At 36.3% G+C, this 21,125-nt stretch overlaps 1 protein-coding gene across 1 annotated transcript; it reads right to left on the bottom strand.

The window, feature by feature from the left end:
* Positions 1 to 394: 394 nt before the first annotated feature.
* Positions 395 to 19,321, bottom strand: sh3yl1 (SH3 and SYLF domain containing 1). The gene is made up of 11 exons (XM_026157546.1): positions 19,053 to 19,321; positions 15,251 to 15,361; positions 14,516 to 14,629; positions 12,733 to 12,797; positions 12,382 to 12,494; positions 11,054 to 11,182; positions 10,804 to 10,948; positions 10,302 to 10,383; positions 10,130 to 10,195; positions 2,697 to 2,729; positions 395 to 1,593 (listed from the first exon to the last, which is right to left on the bottom strand). Coding segments are annotated over exons 1-11 (1,068 nt in total). The 5' UTR covers positions 19,054 to 19,321; the 3' UTR covers positions 395 to 1,384.
* Positions 19,322 to 21,125: the final 1,804 nt, after the last annotated feature.

The following is a 21,125-nucleotide window of genomic DNA, read 5'->3' as shown; positions in this document are numbered from 1 at the left end:
ATATAATATAATTGACCATAACAGGAGCAGACACTATGACACTATGTATTATTATACACAGTAACAAAATCATAATAGTAAAAATTATTGTATTACTGTAAACAAGTTTGTGATAAAAAAAATAAATATTGTTTTTACTTTGATGTCATTGACAATGACTTTAAATAAATGTGACTATTTGTGATGATGTGAGGGATTTCAGTAATGTAATGTTTTTCTGTGAGATTAAGCAGGAAATATTCAAATGTCAGCCCAGTTAGCTTTTTAAAAAAAATTTCTGTTGTTCTCTCTGCATAAAAACAAGCGCATATTTTAGAACACATAAGGTTTATTAACATTTGCAAAGGATCCAAACAGTACATTGTACTACAGCTATGAAAAAGCCCCCCCCCCCCCCCCCCCCCAAAAAAGAATACCCACCCACACCACAATTATTAATCTGAAGACATTGTTAAGATTAAAACATTAGCAGATCCCTAAACTCATACTTTAAATGTCATTTTAAAAAAGTGCAAAGTGAAGAAAAACAAAATATTTAAACTGATATGCATATATTAAACTCCTTAAAAATTCCTTCATCCACCTTGTAACCCGCTCCATTTAACATTATTACAACATCATGCATAACCATATTTACATGCAGAAAAAAAAAGAACAAGGGTGCAGCAAAGTCAGTATAACCATCTCCACGATAATTGTAACACATTGACTTAAAGAGCTAAAGAAAGTGCCTAACAGTTGGTGTTGAAATTTACAGCCCCTTAAAGTTCCCTGATCACAGCAGCTGACAGTTAAATTTCAACTTTTTGTTCAATTTTTAGACTTTACAGCAGTTTTGGTGGTGCCACTGATCTTAAAATATCAAGACTTTAAACTATAAAAGAAACTAAACTAAACTAAAAGAAAAACAAACAAACAAACGCTTCTGTTGGCAGCCAGCCTTTAGGCAACCAGCCTAAAGTTCCCAATCAATTTCAAACTAAATGTAAATAATAATAATTATGATGATGAAACTAATAATCACAATAATAATGGAATAGTTGATTTCATTTAATCCAAGTGGTTGTCTTTTTGTGATTCAAATTTGTACCAAGAAACAACCAAACAGTGGTACTTCAATATTAAATGTGAAACATTTGAAATGGTTAAAAATGCCAGTTAAAATATTTTTGTGAAATATGTCAAAATGTATTTTGTCTGACAAATGTTTCAAAATTTCCAATATTACATTTACTATGTGAAAAACCGAAGGATTATTAATTCATTTACAAGTATATTCATGCAGTGGAGTGTTTACGCCTAACAGAACAACCACGTTCCAAACTCATTTTACCCAATATTGGTTCTTTCAGATGTTTTTCTGTCAGACACCCAGAGAGTAGTATCAATATGTAACAAAGTTTGCAGGAAAGATCCCAACCCGACCATCTTCCAGTTGCCCCTCCCACCAATCATACTGGGAGTCTGTCTTCGTGATGACAGTGATACGGTCGCCTGGAACAAAGCTGAGGTCACCTGGCTGCTCCCCTGCAAAGGGATGTGTCGCTGTGACAACCATCAGCCCAGTGGCTCCACCCTCTGATGATCCCCAAGCTACAATTAACAAAAACAAAGAAAGTAAAACAGAAACAAAACAAACATTTGACAAAAGCAGATTTAATTTACTGCAAATTCACTGTTTAACATAGGTCTGATATATTTATGTTGTACAATTCAGAATATTAATATTTATTTACAATAACACATAGAAAACAGATGTTGAAACTGAGACATTTTACTATTTCATGAAAAAAAGCTACTTTTGAATTAGTTACGAAAGAAATAGTAAGGGTTACTAAAAAAAAAAAACAGCTGGAGGCACATTTTTCATCTAATTAGATCATGAGAAAATCTCATTCTCTAAATTACATAAAAACATCAAAAGCTTAAGAGAATCTGGGAAAAAATTAAGGGACAAGGCTGAAAATCAATATTGGATGCCTATGATCTTCAGGCCCTCAGGTGGCAGTGCTGTCATGGAAATCACTGCAAGGACTAAGGAACACTCACTGTGCCATCCACAAATCTGAACATAATCCATGTCTTGTCTAGACCAAAGTTAAATTAAAGGGGATCGAGGCAGAGTAGAAAACTGTTTTGTGGACAGACGAATCCAAATTTGAAATTCTTGAAATTCTAGTATATGGGCACTACAACCTGGGAACTTAAGAGAACTTTGATAAACAGGCTCCTTATCACTATTTAGTCCAAGAGGTATGGGGGTACATGAGTGCCTTTGGAACCGGCAACTTGCACATGTGGAAAGGCACCATCAGTGCTGAAGGTATCTAAAAGTTTTAAAGCAACATATATTTTTACACATTTTATCTAGACAATGCTAAACCTTGGGGGAAAAAAAGACTCAGCACTACTGAGCAGCTAGAATCTTCTACCAGGCAATACATTGCCACAATTCCTAGTTTTATGGACTACTGTTAAATGAAGAGGTGCTGCCATCAAATATAAAATGTGCTTATGTTTTTTTTTTTTTCCAGTTTAAACATTTGATGTGTTTTTTATGCTTTATTGTGAATAAAATATGGGTTTATGAAATTTGCAGATCATTTCATTTGACTTTTATTTAACTTTTGCACAGCACCTCAACTTTCTTGTTAACTAGACTAATTTTTTGTGTGAGATGTGTCAAATATTCATACCGTTCATCTGAGAGTTTCTGGAGGCAAACTTACCTGAAAGAGAAACAAAACATCAATTTGAGTCACGGCTAATGAATCTGGAGAAAATTAATCTACAGCTGTGAAAACATTAATAAAAACTAGAAAGTGCATTTTCTGAAGAAACTGCAGTGTGAATGCTTGAATCTGAATGTATGCACTGAAATGAATTAATTGCTGAATTTTGAGTTAAAAATATTGAATGAGATTAAAAAAAAACAAAAAAAAAAAACAAATTTAACCTGAAAACAAAGGTGCTGAACTGCTAAAAGCTGAAGGTTACACAGAAGAAGGAGTTGGAAAAAAACTGAAAATGTTTTAAATGTAAATTAGAAAACCCTAAGAAATGAGAAAAGAACATTTAGAGTCAGAAAACATCTGAATGAATATTAAAAGGTCATATTCTTTGAATCACTGAATGACTCAAATGTGATCCCTCCACTTTGATCCACACAGTTTAAAAAGTTTAAATGCCTGAGCTTTGAAAGATACGGTGTTGGAAAGAGAACAATAATGGCGACAATTTGAGGGTAAAATGATGGCTGTAACACTGTGGACACAGCAGCAGTTGAAAGAGAAGTGCTTAAGATGAATCTTGGTACAGTGGCAGGCAGAGCTCGTTAAGCAGGCAGGTGTGAGCCTGGTTGCTATAGTGACCGCACCCAATGGCTCCATACACACGTACACAGACATGCGCCTCACTTTTGCTGCTTAAAATGAACAGAAAAGTCAGGCCGAAACAAATCGCTCCCAAATGAAAAGTAAAAGTCGTATTGACAAAATTCTTTCACCGTGAGCGACAGCAATGTCTAGTCTACCTAATTCTCAGTTTTCATGCCTGTGGAGCTTATTATATGGACGTGGTGACAGTGGAAAGACACCATGCTCTTCTGATTTTCAAACGAACCTTCTGAGCCATTTTAACATTAGAGTCTATGGAAGAGTTGGAGGGAGGAGGCTGTGCATTGGTGACATTTATGAAAGAACCATAACACCTAGGACAATAGTAAACACATTGGATGAAAGAGGACAGCCATGGCTACGTTTTGAGGGTAAAATCATACCTGTAGAGCAAACGCTGCAGACACAGCAGCAGTTTTAAAAAAGATTTTAAGATTAATTTTTTTGCTCCTCTCACTCTAGCAGTTGAGCTGCCTCACTCTAGCCCCAACATTCCGTCCCATACACACCCATTATAAACTCTGAAATGGGTGAAAAAACATCATGAAACTTAAACTGGAACTGAAGAAAAAGTATAATAGATATTGAAAAGATAAATACAAGTTGAATAGTTGAATGTCTTGTCTTCGTTTTAAAGTTTGAATGGTGGCTCTATGTCAATGTATGTGGAAGTAGTAAGAGTTTAAAAATGAGTAAGTTGAATGAGGATTTGAAGGGTCTCCCCATTGAAATACATTATAAATTTTTGTTGAATAAAGTTGAATAAAATTAAAAATATAAATGTTAAAAATATGAAAAATAGAAGCAGTGTTGTCCAAAAGAATAGGAATCTAACGGTGTTTGAATGGTTTTTCTAAGTTGAACGGTTTTGAAGTTATAGGATTACAAAAAACGTACGGAATAGATAAAATATAATAATAATAATAACTAGAAAGTGCATTTTCTGAAGAAACTGCAGTGTGAATGCTTGAATCTGAATGTATGCACTGAAATGAATTAATTGCTGAATTTTGAGTTAAAAATATTGAATGAGATTAAAAAAAAACAAAAAAAAAAACGAATTTAACCTGAAAACAAAGGTGCTGAACTGCTAAAAGCTGAAGGTTACACAGAAGAAGGAGTTGGAAAAAAACTGAAAATGTTTTAATTGTAAATTAGAAAAACCTAAGAAATGAGAAAAGAACATTTAGAGTCAGAAAACATCTGAAAGAATATTAAAAGGTCATATTCTTTGAATCACTGAATGACTCAAATGTGATCCCTCCACTTTGATCCACACAGTTTAAAAAGTTTACATCTCTGAGCTTTGAAAGACAAGATGTTGGAAAAAGAACAACGATGGCGACGTTTTGAGGGTAAAATGATGGCTGTGACACTGTGGACACAGCAGCAGTTGAAAGAGAAGTGTTTAATATGAATCTTGGCACAGTGGCAGGCAGAGAGAGCTCGTTAAGCAGGCAGGTGTGAGCCTGGTTGCTATAGTGACCGCACCCAATGGCTCCATACACACGTACACAGACATGCGCCTCACTTTTGCTGCTTAAAATGAACAGAAACGTCAGCCCTAAACAAATCGCTCCCAAATGAAAAGTATAGGTCGTATTGACAAAATTCTTTCACCGTGAGCGGCAGCAATGTCCAGTCTACCAAATTCTCAGTTTTCATGCCTGTGGAGTTTATTATATGGACGTGGTGACAGTGGAAAGACACCATGCTCTTCTGATTTTCAAACGAACCTTCTGAGCCATTTTAACATTAGAGTCTATGGAAGAGTTGGAGGGAGGAGGCTGTGCATTGGTGACATTTATGAAAGAACCATAACACCTAGTACAATAGTAAACACATTGGATGAAAGAGGACAGCGATGGCTACGTTTTGAGGGTAAAATCATACCTGTAGAGCAAACGCTGCGGACACAGCAGCAGTTTTAAAAAAGATTTTAAGATTAATTTTTTTGCTCCTCTCACTCTAGCAGTTGAGCTGTCTCACTCTAGCCCCAACATTCCGTCCCATACACACCCATTATAAACTCTGAAACGGCTGAAAAAACATCATGAAACTTAAACTGGAACTGAAGAAAAAGTATAATAGATATTGAAAAGATAAATACAAGTTGAATAGTTGAATGTCTTGTCTTCGTTTTAAAGTTTGAATGGAGGCTCTGTGTGAACGTATGTTGAAGTAGATACAGTTTAAAGAGGAGGAATTTGAATGAGAATTTGAAGGGTCTCTCCATTGAAATACATTATAAATTTTTGTTAAATAAAGTTGAATAAAATTAAAAATATAAATGTTAAAAATGAGAAAAATAGAAGCAGTCATGTCCAAAAGAATAGGAATCTAACGGTGTTTGAATGGTTTTTCTAAGTTGAACGGTTTTGAAGGAGATAGATTACAAAAAACGTACGGAATACAGAATAATAAATAAAATAGAATAAAGATTAGAAGAACAATACTGTGAATGCTTTTCAAGCATTCACACTAAATATAATAACTAGAAAGTGCATTTTCTGAAGAAACTGCAGTGTGAATGCTTGAATCTGAATGTATGGACTGAAATGAATTAATTGCTGAATTTTGAGTTAAAAATTTTGAATGAGATAAAAAAAAAAAAAAAAAAAAAACTGAATTTAACCTGAAAACAACAGTGCTGAACTGCTAAAAGCTGAAGGTTACACAGAAGAAGAAGTTGGAAAAAAGCTGAAAATGTTTTAATTGTAAATTAGAAAAACCTAAGAAATGAGAAAAGAACATTTAGAGTCAGAAAACATCTGAAAGAATATTAAAAGGTCATATTCTTTGAATCACTGAATGACTAAAATGTGATCCCTCCACTTGGATCCACACAGTTTAAAAAGTTTACATCTCTGAGCTTTGAAAGACAAGATGTTGGAAAGAGAACAACGATGGCGACGTTTTGAGGGTAAAATGATGGCTGTAACACTGTGGAGACAGCAGCAGTTGAAAGAGAAGTGTTTCAGATGAATCTTGGCAGAGTGAGAGAGAGAGCTCGTTAAGCAGGCAGGTGTGAGCCTGGTTGCTATAGTGACCGCACCCAATGGCTCCATACACACGGACACAGACATGCACCTCACTTTTGCTGCTTAAAATGAACAGAAAAGTCAGGCCGAAACAAATCGTTCCCATATGAAAAGTAAAAGTCGTATTGACGAAATTCTTTCACCGTGAGCGACAGCAATGTCTAGTCTACCTAATTCTCAGTTTTCATGCCTGTGGAGCTTATTATATGGACGTGGTGACAGTGGAAAGACACCATGCTCTTCTGATTTTCAAACGAACCTTCTGAGCCATTTTAACATTAGAGTCTATGGAAGAGTTGGAGGGAGGAGGCTGTGCATTGGTGACATTTATGAAAGAACCATAACACCTAGTACAATAGTAAACACATTGGATGAAAGAGGACAGCCATGGCTACGTTTTGAGGGTAAAATCATACCTGTAGAGCAAACGCTGTGGACACAGCAGCAGTTTTAAAAAAGATTTTAAGATTAATTTTTTTGCTCCTCTCACTCTAGCAGTTGAGCTGTCTCACTCTAGCCCCAACATTCCGTCCCATACACACCCATTATAAACTCTGAAACGGGTGAAAAAACATCATGAAACTTAAACTGGAACTGAAGAAAAAGTATAATAGATATTGAAAAGATAAATACAAGTTGAATAGTTGAATGTCTTGTCTTCGTTTTAAAGTTTGAATGGTGGCTCTATGTCAATGTATGTGGAAGTAGTAAGAGTTTAAAAATGAGTAAGTTGAATGAGGATTTGAAGGGTCTCCCCATTGAAATACATTATAAATTTTTGTTGAATAAAGTTGAATAAAATTAAAAATATAAATGTTAAAAATATGAAAAATAGAAGCAGTGTTGTCCAAAAGAATAGGAATCTAACGGTGTTTGAATGGTTTTTCTAAGTTGAACGGTTTTGAAGTTATAGGATTACAAAAAACGTACGGAATACAGAATAAACTTTCTAGTTAGTGTGAATGCTTGAAAAGCATTCACAGTATTGTTCTTCTAATCTTTATTCTATTTTATTCTGTATTCCGTACGTTTTTTGTACTCCTACTCCTTCAAAACCGTTCAACTTAGAAAAACCATTCAAACACCATTAGATTCCTCTTCTTTTGGACATGACTGCTTCTATTTTTCTCATTTTTAACATTTATATTTTTAATTTTATTCAACTTTATTCAACAAAAATTTCCCAAAATTTCCCATGTATTTCAATGGGGAGACCCTTCAAATCCTCATTCAACTTACTCATTTTTAAACTCTTACTACTTCCACATACATTGACATAGAGCCACCATTCAAACTTTAAAACGAAGACAAGACATTCAACTATTCAACTTGTATTTATCTTTTCAATATCTATTATACTTTTTCTTCAGTTCCAGTTTAAGTTTCATGATGTTTTTTCACCCGTTTCAGAGTTTATAATGGGTGTGTATGGGACGGAATGTTGGGGCTAGAGTGAGGCAGCTCAACTGCTAGAGTGAGAGGAGCAAAAAAATTAATCTTAAAATCTTTTTTAAAACTGCTGCTGTGTCCGCAGCGTTTGCTCTACAGGTATGATTTTACCCTCAAAACGTAGCCATGGCTGTCCTCTTTCATCCAATGTGTTTACTATTGTCCTAGGTGTTATGGTTCTTTCATAAATGTCACCAATGCACAGCCTCCTCCCTCCAACTCTTCCATAGACTCTAATGTTAAAATGGCTCAGAAGGTTCTTTTGAAAATCAGAAGAGCATGGTGTCTTTCCACTGTCACCACGTCCATATAATAAACTCCACAGGCATGAAAACTGAGAATTCAGTAGACTAGACATTGCTGTCGCTCACGGTGAAAGAATTTTGTCAATACGACTTGTACTTTTCATATGGGAACGATTTGTTTCGGCCTGACTTTTCTGTTCATTTTAAGCAGCAAAAGTGAGGTGCATGTCTGTGTGCGTGTGTATGGAGCCATTGGGTGCGGTCACTATAGCAACCAGGCTCACACCTGCCTGCTTAACGAGCTCTCTCTCTCACTCTGCCAAGATTCATCTTAAACACTTCTCTTTCAACTGCTGCTGTGTCCACAGTGTTACGGCCATCATTTTACCCTCAAATTGTCGCCATTATTGTTCTCTTTCCAACACCGTATCTTTCAAAGCTCAGGCATTTAAACTTTTTAAACTGTGTGGATCAAAGTGGAGGGATCACATTTGAGTCATTCAGTGATTCAAAGAATATGACCTTTTAATATTCATTCAGATGTTTTCTGACTCTAAATGTTCTTTTCTCATTTCTTAGGGTTTTCTAATTTACATTTAAAACATTTTCAGTTTTTTTCCAACTCCTTCTTCTGTGTAACCTTCAGCTTTTAGCAGTTCAGCACCTTTGTTTTCAGGTTAAATTCGTTTTTTTTTTTTGTTTTTTTTTAATCTCATTCAATATTTTTAACTCAAAATTCAGCAATTAATTCATTTCAGTGCATACATTCAGATTCAAGCATTCACACTGCAGTTTCTTCAGAAAATGCACTTTCTAGTTACTGTGAATGCTTTTCAAGCATTCACACTAATAATAAAGATTCGAATAACAATACTGTGAATGCTTTTCAAGCATTCACACAAATAAGTTCTCAAACAAGAAATATGAAAGACTAATGCTCTTTTTCCATCTTCCTCCATTAAAATTTATTCATTAGTGTTTAAATAAAGAACTTATTTAAAATAAATAGCGCTGCAGTTTAAGTTGCAGATATGTGCTGTGAACACTAGAGAGAGCTGCAGCCCCAAAGTTGATAACAATATATTAATGTCACTGCACAAGCAATCATACTGACTTACATTAATTTGCTGAAGACTCACTGACCTTAAACCACGTCTTCACCATAAAATTAATCATTTACCTTGGAGGACTCTTTTATCAACACAAAGGGGTCAGGTCCCCGCAACGTACCTGTTTGAACAGGTGTGTGTCGCCGAAGTATGCACACGCACATACGTACATACACAAAACACTAGGATTATTAATGGGTTTTGGTACTGGCTGCATCAAGGTCGTGGGTTAATAACAGACTTGAATACACGGTGTGCCATGTGACCACATGAAGATACAAAACAAGGTAAATACAAATGGGAGACAAAATGACTGAAAACGATGCTAAACAACCACATGGAGAGTTGACAAACTGAAAGAAAAGGGATACAAAATGAGCACGAACAACTTTTGTTCTTTTTGTTTTGCATCAGTTTAACCATTTCTCGAGCAAAAAAACCCCAGGATGTTGTTAAGCCGTCCATTACAACCACAATGCCGTGCTAAACAATTATGAAGGGACACAAACTGACCACAGAAACACAATACGGCCACAAAAGGCATGGAAATCTGCCTGAAATGGGACGCAAAATGGTTTAAAACAAAATGACAACAAAAAGGATAAAAAAAAAAAGAAAAAGAAAAATGACAAATTCTGACTATAATAAGATGCAAGCAAAAACCCAAAGAAAAGAAAAATATGTTTGTACTAATTGGTTGATTTGAATTCTCCAGACCCAAAACCAGTTACTAACATGGGCAACAAAACCAAGTCAGAGGCCTCTGAGTTTGAAAGTGAGCTCAAGGAGTCACAGCGGTCCTCACAAAATGACAATGAAAGAAAAAAAAAAAAAAAAAAAAAAAGAATAGCTGGTAAGGAGTAAATAATGAAAGTTAATGTAAAACTCACTTGAGGTTTCAGATTTATAGACAGAGACACTTGGGTAGAGAGTGTTTTTAGTCCTTACTCCAGCTCCTGTACTCAGACACATAGATGCAAAAACACACAGACACACACCCCATTACAGACAATTTCGTCCATAAATTAATAGCACCTGAACAGTTGTATTTCTGAGCTTTACCGGCACTGGCTGCTGACACCTCGGAGTAGCTTGGTGGCTTTGACTGGATCGGAGCTGGTGGTCTGGCTGGGCGAACGGATGACTGGAGACAAACACAAATGTACATTTTATGTACTGCATATTAGATAAAGGCAAAAAATAAATAAATTAAAAAAAAATAAATCACATGACATTCAGTATAACAGTCACTGAGCTACACTTAATTTGTGTCTCCATTGTTTGTTTGTTAGGCAAATGCATAAACCAATACACTATTGAACCACTATGTAAAAAATAAAGCACAGTAATTGTCAGGGTATTTTAGATGGATGCTAAACTGCATACTGCCTCTATTCCAACAGCATGGCTTTGTATTAGAAAAATCTGTGTGCTGAACTGAGCTGCCTGCACTCACCTACCCTTTAGTGAGCACACTGGAAACTATTTAGGGCATCATTTGAAACCATCCTCACTTCACACATAGCTGCCTTTCCTTTTTGAGTTAAGCTTTTGGTTTGCGTACCCTAGTTTGCAAGTTCTTGCTTGTCCAGTCGGTGGTGTAGGCCTCAGTGTAGACATCTAGGATGTGGTAGAGGTCATAGCACTCTGACGGCGGTTCCACATCACCATTCAAAATGGCAGATGCGCGGATGTCTTGGGAGTAGAATCTGCAACAACACTACTGGATTAAAGACAAGCACTTGTTTGGAAAAGAGAGAACTAGTTAAACTTCTGACATGCAGCAGATTGATTCGTGTTTTTTCCCCCCATACTTGCGGTTGGTTTCTTTGCGTTCAATGAGGCAGGATCCCTCCAGAGAAATACCTGCAAACAAACCTCTGGACCTGCAGTAGGTGTACACAGCTGCAGTACTCCGCAGAGCCACATCAGCCTCCACGTTCCTAACAAGCAGAATTTATTCTATTGATCAAACTGGCAAAGGTGAAGTTTAAATGGTCAAGTAAAATTTCAGAATTTGAAAACATTAACACCTAATGACCGGTTAATTAGCACTAGTGATATGTTTCACAGAACATGATCCTGGGTCCTATGCTCTTTTTAATTTTAAAAACATTTTTTCTGCACAAAAATAAATAAATAAATGTTTTTCCAAGCACAGATTTGTTTTACTGGATGAAAAAAAACAAAAACAAACAAGAAATAAATAAAAACAAAAACCAAACAAACCAAGCTGCAAGTTGGTTCATAACTACCCCCCCCCCCCCCCCCCCAAAAAAAACAACCAAAAAAACAAAAAACACAATCAAATAGCAAAATAGAAAAAACTGCAAAACTTGCTTCAATGACCAATAAATCTGTGTTCCAGCTTTTGTGAGTGAAGCTATAGCTTTTTATTGGCTGTTATGACTATTTAGCAGTTTGTACCTCTGTAATGTAGCTTGCTAGTACAGTTAGCTGGCGCTAGTTGATACCTTAGCTTTTCAATCTCTCATCCAAAGATGGCCACTTCTGGCTACAAAACCCCAGCATAGTATAGGGGAATGTGTATATATATATATATATATATATATAAAAATCACAGTCCTTGGTTTCTCCAAGGACCTGCAGTCTTCTTTAGGTTTATTTCCTGCTGTGTCTGTAAAACTATAGCTGGTTGCGGGTTATTCAATCACTGTGTATGTGACTAATTTCATAGTACCATATACACTCACACATAAACTAACTGTAACAACTGACCATCTTCTTCAAACTAATTCAGCTCTGGCTACCATTTGTTGTCTGTCTGTAACATTTATTGAGAATGAACCGACTGACATGTAACTCGCCACGCCCACAAACACCTGCCAATACATGAGCACCAAAACCGGTTAACCCACCCTGAAACCACCTTATTCTAAAATTAACCTCAACATCTTAATTGGCCTCTAAAGTAAATCACGGGTGATTTTTTTCCCCACCTCAGACAGTTTGGCTATCTGCTTCAGGCCTCAAAACACAAACTGTCATTAAATGTCTCATAAATCTCTAAGCAGAATAGGACAATCAAACCTAAGCTGTAATTTACATAAACAGAAAGCATTCAAGGCAATTAAAAGACAGACAGACAGATTGTGTTAGGAGAGGTGGGGAGTAGACTCACCTTCCAACAGGTCCCACGGCGACAGTGGCGTTCCCGCCAAGCGTCAAGTTCCCACCCTTTGTGAAGGCTTCGACGGCCCTCCGGTAATTCAGGATGATCACCAAGTCTGACACCTGAGGGGGGACCAGAAAATTTGCTTTTACTTCTGCTTTCCAAAAAGGGATGTGGTGCATTAAAGGACAAATTGACATCTCAGTGATGCAAACCGCTGCATTCACAACCTTTAAAAACACTATTGATACATTTATGGCAATTATTGTGAACCCCTAAATTCAACACAAATACAAATGTTTCGTCTTGGAACGCAAATCAGAAATCAAATAAATAAAATTATAAGATTTGGGATTATACCTCCACCCCGATTTCGAAGCCTCCACCCAGACCAGCGATGCCAATAGCTGAAGGTGCTGACCAGCCTGCAGACACAAAAACACACAGAATAAAGCTCAAGCATGGATAATATTTATGGCTGAAGCCAGGATGGATTATTCACACTGCTGGTGCCAGTGTTTTCAGATGTGGTGAACTGCTCCTTTAATGTGAAAATCCAGAAAACCAACAAAAGAGCCTGAAGAAGAAGAGCAGGGGTGGTGGCACCACTCAGTAAGGCCCATGTGACCCTCGGTGGGTTCTGGCACCACGGCAAACTCAAACATCCGCCACCGCCGGTGTGTCAGATGACTACAGCACACTCCCAACACTGCAGGGAGGCCTGGTTTTTAACCGCAGGAGCCCAAAATGTCACAAGACAAAACAAAACAACAAAAGGATTATTGAGAGACTCAGGAAGATCAAAAACAGCAAAAACTGAACCAAATAAGAAGAAAAAACAGGACAACAGGCAAACAGCAGCAAATCACAAGAATTGCTTCGTAGACTGCGGCTAAATCCATGATTAAAAAACAGCTATTATTTCCTCCTCCAACATGACACCTCTGCTGTTGAACTCTCTTTACCTTACTAATAAAGAGTACAGACTTTCTAGAACACAAAAAAAAATGTGTACTCATCTTATACTTTGTGACAATCAAATAACAGAGGAATAATAATTCAGTCACTCAGATCAATCATGCAGATAAATTCCAGAAGCAACATGTTTCTACAAACATACAAAGACTTTACTTGGAAGGGTAACAAAAGTATACTACTGTCAAAATGCCATCTACAATTGATTACAATCTTTTTTTTTTTTTGAAGTTCAGTTGCTTTGTACAACTGTTACATCACACAGACACATGCTAAGAGATAAGAGCATATAAATTCCAAGAATTCCACTACAGTTTAAGCACAGAGTTCTTGGACTGTCCTCGTAGTACTGCACAGCAAGTAATTTTCCTCAGATATTTGGATTCGAAATGCCCCCAAAAGGTGCCAACAGTACAAACATAGACCAGGGTTTAATTGGACTCCAATTAGCTAACATGAAGCCTAGCAGACAGCTAGTAGCTACAGCCACTGTGCCACTATCAATCTTTCAAAGAACATAATGGCATAAAATGCGAACTTTAAGCCTTTATACAATTTAAACTGGTGATTTTATAATTCACAGCACTAAAATTGTATAAAGGGGGGAATTAGCTATAAAAACCAAATCTACTTTTTGAAGCAAGCTGTAAAAATGTTAAATTCTGTTGTAAAATGTCTTCAATTTCTCCAGACTTTTGGTGCTTATATCCTTCAGACAAATACAAGCTTGCAAAACCATATTTATTTTGTGTAGAAAAACAAACTGTTATATCCACAAGTAAAAACAAACAATAGAGGACTCAGAATCGTGCTTTGCGGAACACCATGCTAGTACTGCTGATGCCTCAATCGCATTTAATTTTTTTTTCTGGAATAGCTTAATTTCTCAGGACTGGAGTTTGATGCTTGTGAGTGAATCATTTTATTTGTCAATGAGGCTGAAGTGCTGGTTGGAAGGAGCAAAACAATTGTGGCTTGATCGAGCACGGCTTTGTTCTATCTGACAGATGAAAAAAAGAAAGACAACATAAGTCTCCACATATTTTGGCATCTGGTGACTTACCTGAGCAGCCTTCTTAATTAAAGTTTATATTTTTTGAAACACACCGACAGTTGCCTGTGCAAAATTCCAAACCTTTACAGAGCATGGAAGGAGTGGTGATCTTACGTTTGTCAGGAAGCCTGGCGATTACTACTCCGCTGCCTCCTCTGGCTGTGATCATGAAGCCTGCCTTGATGACAGAGATGATGGCCAGACCCTCAGCCTTAGCTATTACGTGAGCTACAACAAAAATATGGTAGAGTACACACTTTTAGCTACACTACAGTAAAATACTTCACATTTTAAAATATATTGTGATCTGTACGCTCGAGTGGGATGGCCTTCGTTGTCCTCCAGGAGGTTTGCTCACTGGTGCATCTTTATTTATAAGGCCCTGCTTGGACAAATGCCCACCTACATTTGCGATCTGCTCACACGGAGAAGTACTGTTTCTTACAGCCTGCGTTCAAGCGATCTTTTATTGCTCAATGTTCCATTTGCCAGAACTGAACTGGGAAAGAGGGCTTTTACTTATGCTGCCCCTTTCACATGGAACATGATGCAAAAAGACTGGAAGATAGCAGATCTTATTTCATTAAATGCTTTTAAGTCCAGATTGAGAGAGCCAGAGAAAAATGTTTTTAAAATGTAATTGTTATTTATAATATGTATGTAACTTTGTAATTTCAACGTGTTGTCGCCTCTTGGCCAGGACTCCCTTGCAAAAGAGGTTTTTAATCTCAATGGGACTTTTCCTGGTTAAATAAAGGTTAATAATAATAATAATTAGAAAACCCAAGTATTTAAAGAGCACTGGACTAGCCCTCAGTATATAAAGCTGACAATATGACAGGTTGTTACCGGGGATGAGTTTGTCTGGCCCATTTCTGCTGGAGATCTCGGTGAAGTCTCTCAGGATCTTGGCAGCTTTCTTGGCCTCAGACTTCAGGTTGGATGGGATTGGGTTACTCACTGCAAACACCCAAATTACATGGCTCATTAAAGGCATCAGCAGCTCATTCAAAGCTGCCCCCTTCCACCCTACCTTCCTCAACAGCTTGAAAAGTTATCATCCTGGCAACAAACCGAAGAGTAACATTCATCAATGAGCTCACTGTTCACTTTAATTGATCTTATCTTATCTCCATCTGCAGCAAACAAACTTCCCATTACGCTTTCACTGTGAGGCTCAAAAGCTCATTTATGCTGATAACTGGCACGTTATTTTAAGGGACATGTTTACTTATTAGAAAAAAAAAAACAATCATTTTGCTCACGGCTGAAACGAGCTGAAGAGGAACATTCAGTCCAGAACAAGAAGAAATAAGGACAGATATGAGCTTTTCTGTGACATAAAAGGAATTCCCTTTTTACGCAGCTTCCTGGCCAATAACTAATCCATTAGTGTAATGTCAGCAACACTTATGTGCATATCCAAATAAATTTCCATTAAGGAGGACTACCCAATTAATGCACTGAATATTTTTTTGCCCCTACTTTCTATATTTGGATTTATTTACCTTAAAATAGAAAACAGACAAAACTTCTGTAACTGCAGTGGTAAAAGCAAATTTTGTTTTTTAGAAACTTTTGCCAATACAAACAAATTTTTTAGAACATAAATATTTGTGTAGTTAAACCCTCTAATTTTTACATTTGTGTGTAACATTTATAAAATGTGATTTTCACAATATCAAAATTAAGTCTATTATTTAAATATATAAATTTTAAACTACTAAATTTGTTCACAGACAAAAAAAAAAGAGAACATATCTGAAATATAAAGAGATTTAAATAAAAACAATATTAATAATTTTTTCTAGTATTTAAAGAGATTTAAAACAAGTCTTAAAACTTATTACTCTTAAAACATTAAAGTCTAAAATATATTAAGTATGAAATAAAATATAATTAAAATATTAAATACATTAATAAAAAGTCAAAAATGTTTTAATTATCTCAGAGAAAACAAATATAACAAAATATCTGAAAATAGAATCTTTCTCATATATAGTATAACACACACACACACACACACACACACACACACACACACACACACACACACACACACCTCTAATGATTTATCATAATATTAATTGATGGATGTCTAAACCTGTAGATGATAACACATATGACACATAAGTCTGCAGGTGCAGGACCTTTACATTCTTTTCCAGAAAGAATTAAATGAATCATTCACACACATATATCATTATGATCGTGTTTTATTCTCTACCAAGTCATGGGGATTCTTTGAACTCTTATTTGAAAACAGCAGCTCAGTGTTCACATTTAAAAAATATATTTTTAAAAGTTAATACCAGAAAATGAATTTGTATTTCTGCTTTTGAAAACAGTAAGAGATTAATTTTCTTCCCATTTTCTCTGTATTTGATTTTTAAGATTAGATGACTCTTCTTCAGGTCACATGTCATAAGACTTTCCAGGAAATCTCTGCAGTGAGAGTCAGAGAGCTGTGACCAGTCTGCCGACATGCTAAAATGCACTCCTGCTGCAGCAGCAAATTCCTGACACATGACACAGCCTGAACAGCACATCCAAACGTGCCGCTGACCAACAACACGCCAACATGGCCAAGTGCTCCTGCAGCATCGCCTAGACTCCATCACAGCCTGCAGCACTGATGGAGAAAACACTGACTCCGAGAAACCGCCCAATCCTCCATTCTGAACGTGAATCCAGTGGCTTCAGTTAGACTCCACAGGGCTAGCACTGAGGTGGTGTTAGTTATAGCCATCTTTCAGACAGAATCTACCTGTGTATGGAAGTTCTATTGCTCTTTTTAGACAATTCTAGTCAATCATGCAAGTTTAATTAGTGTCTAAGGAGGTTGAAACATTCCTTTATGTTCTAGTTGTTGGTCAGAAGTTCTGGTAATTAGACTGTGATCATCTACATAGAAGTTTGACTCATCTTTGGAGCGGTTATACAGGATTTTAATTGTTTTTTTGGTTGGCTATGGGTGTTCCTTATGCCTGCAACAATGTTCCTTTGGACTTTAAGATGGTACAGTTTGTTAAAGAGATGTCTAAATAGGTCACTAGGGAGGGTTCCAAAGTCACTGCATGTCAACTGATGATCTGTGATTTCCCTGTGATTTGCTCATAAAAACGTTGAAGGGGTAATTTCAAGTCTTTTCAAGCCTTTCAATTGAGCTATTTTTTAAATAGCTATATCTAGAGAACTATTTAACCTATGTCATTCAAATTTTTAATCAAAATATTTATTACTATGACCTCAGGAATATGGCATTTTGAAAATGTAGCTGAAGTCCAACATAAAATTCTGAGACCTTGGATTAGTATATGGCTTACAGGAAGCTTAAATTCCACCATGTGTGTCATGAACTAGATCGTGTTATATATAAATTTATCATATTTTAATAGGTTCTGCATTACTTTTGATATACTTGACAAAAAAAAAATAGCAAAACAACAGCTTTGTAATTAAGTTTAGTTTTGGTGTTATTTATAATGGTCATTGCAACATTTATCCACAAACCTATCTAGTGAGATAGGTATGTGGATTAGCTTGATTAATACAATGAGAGAGGCTACAGTTACCACAAGTGGGCGTAGGTATACAAGGAGCATGACATCACAACTGCTCACAACAACAAGGTAAATAGCTTAATGTGAACACGATGGTTTGATGTAGGATAGTAAAACACAGTTATGATGGTCAAGCTGGGAATGTTTCTTGGTTTGGTCAGTTCTCTGGCTGTTCTTGATGATGGAGTTCCTCTTAGTAGTTTCTAGTGGTTTATGGTTTTGATCCATGCTATAGTCATCAGACAGGATTAACTTGTCTTGGTTAGTTAGTCATTAATAAGAACAGTCAGATTTTTGGCAGAAGTCCTTTAGGTTTTAGTTATTTAGGAGCTGGGTTGTCTTTAAAGAGGTTTTAGATGTAAATGAGGAGCTTTTGCTAGAAATTAGCACAGATTTCTTGCTTCTGTTACCTCCACAACGAAGTGCTGATTATTTTTCATAAGATTCTGGTCACATATGACTAGGTCCAATGGCAATAAACTAGTATAATTAATCTTATTAATTTCAGACGTAACATAAACCCAGCAGCACAGAGAAGCAGTCACTCACAGCTGATTAACAGCTAACGATAGCCCATTAACACTAATTAGATGTCACAGATTCTCCACAACATGAGCAACCCTACCCAACCCTATCTAACCCTATGGCCAAGGCCAAAATAGGCAGCATGTAAGTTTAATTATATATATATATATATATATATATATATATATATATGGAAAAATATCTTTAAAAAAACAAAAACCCGAACAAACTGTCAGATGTCTTGTAAAGTATTTTTTTTTTTTTTTGTGTACACATATTTTAATAAACAAATATTTATTCCCTTAACCCACATATCCCTCTGCCCGTGACCCTCTGGGGGGTCCTACTCTTCAGTTTGGGAGCCAGAAAAAATAAAACTGCCGTTTATAAGGGAGTAAACATTAAACTGTAAGAACGTTTCCTGGTAAAACTGGTCTTCTTTTACTAAACCTAACCCTGTAGGTATCCAGGTAGAGCAGACAGGTAGAACAGACCGGAAACAGCAGGCACACACATAAAACAACTCCTTGTGTACTTAAATTACTTTTTTATCTTTAACTTACTTTTTTTCCCTTGTTTCTTCTCTGTCAGTTTGACTGACGACAGGTAAGCAGTACAAGCCTCTTCACTTCACTTCCGCTTCACCTGACGCTTCTCACAGCCGGAAACTGCGCGCGCAAAAACTACGTAAAGGAGAAGCTCTAAGCGGAGGCACGTGGTTAGGTGAGGGCAGTTGGAACTGTGTCGGTTTGCTGTGTGAAGGCTGGTGCTCTCTATCAACTAGGCGCGCTCTCGCGTGTCTGCAAGGTAGCTCGACCGGGGGCTTTTCCCCTGATTTCAGACTCTCAGGTGCGCGGTTAATGTGGAGGCTTTTAATTTGGTACTCAGATGTTTTTTGTTTCTCAGGTATATTGATATCTGACAGTAAAAATACTGCATCCAGATAATGAGTTTTACCTCTGGTAGTTGCACATTGAATTGATTGATTGTATATATTATTACAATATCTAAAAAAAAGTCTATATATAAATATACTGAAGATATTAAAAAATATGTTATTTTTATCAATAATAAACAATAAAAATGTAATAAAAGTGTCCATTGATATATAAAGCATCCATCCATCCATTCGCTTCCGCTTATCCTCTGGAGCCTATCCCAGCTGTCATAGGGCGAGAGGCAGGGTACGCCCTGGGCAGGTCGCCAGTCTGTCGCAGGGCTAACACACAGGGACAGACAACCATTCGCACTCACATTCACTCCCGCATTCACACCTATGGACAATTTAGATTTTAAAACTTTTTTTAAAAGTATTTAAATAAAAAAAAGTATTTACTATTTAGTAAGTAAACTATCTCGACAACAATAACAGAGCTACTATTAGACCAATATAAAACAGAAAAATTATAAATAGAATTATTAAAATATCAGATATTCATATATACTGAATGAAGAATTTTTTGTATTTTGTTAGCAAAATGGAAAATAGGTGCAGGGTTTTATTGAGACATGTGCAGGAAAAAAATAATGCCATTTTTAGCCACTCTATTAATCATATTCACAAGAGCTCACAGCAGATAGCTCCACATGCTTTTTTGTGGAATGTTTACAGGAAATGCTCTACCTCACACAACCCCAAAGGAATTTGTGTATTTTTTTGCTTGTTAGGCAAATGTGTAAACCACTACACTATGGAGCGGCTACTTAAACGTGTTCAAACATACATGGAAGTAGTCATGCATGCCTCTCCTCTTTGCCTTTTCTTTCTGTAGTTTCTCTCTTTCTTTCTCTCTCACTCTCACGTGGAATTGTGGCCGGTGTTTCCTTGCTGATGGGTGGATGATATGGCATGTTTCTGGCTAAGAGTTTTTTGTGGAAAAACACAAAATTATGTCTGTTAAGCTGTGTTATCATTGCTGTTTTTTTTAATTGAAGAAATTATGTGCGTTTGTGGTAATCTGCAGTAACAAAGTGCCTAAAGATATATTTAAAATTGTAGGCGTCTTTAGGCATCTGTAAATCAACACTGGTTGATATCTTTAGTTGTGCCTGTTTTGCCTGAATGTCTTGTTGGTCACTGTTAACTGGTTCAACAAACAAACAAACAAACAAACAAACAAACAAACAAACAAACAAACAAACAAACAAACAAACAAACAAACAAACAAACACACACACAGAAACAAATATTCCTCTGAAAGTGGTCAGGTACAAGGACTGGAATGAAAACAAGTGGAAAATCTGCCAATGTCCAAAGAAATATTTTAAAAGATCTTCAGAAAGTGTGGAGAACGACTGCTGAAGATCACTTTGAAAAACTATAAGAGTGCCTGGTTCATTGGAAGCAAAAGATAAAGAAAGAAGCAGTGGCTCAAGACTTTTGTCAAGTAGTCGCCTTGAGGTGACTGCTGTTGTGATTTGGCACTATATAAATAAAACTGAATTGAACTGAATTGAATAATATCCACCACTGATACTACTTGTAGTCTCGAACTGATTATAGTGGATGATTTGCTTCTGACTCTTAAGGCATTTTTACACTTAGCTGAATTTTTAAATTATATTATTATGTTTTTTAAAATTTTAAATAATGACATTTGAATGGGAAAAGTTTAAATTCTACAAATGTAGAAAAC

This window comes from Astatotilapia calliptera, chromosome 23, assembly GCF_900246225.1.
Source record: "Astatotilapia calliptera chromosome 23, fAstCal1.2, whole genome shotgun sequence".
Taxonomy (NCBI): Eukaryota; Metazoa; Chordata; class Actinopteri; order Cichliformes; family Cichlidae; genus Astatotilapia; species Astatotilapia calliptera.
This window is presented reverse-complemented; position numbering and strand designations above follow the sequence as displayed.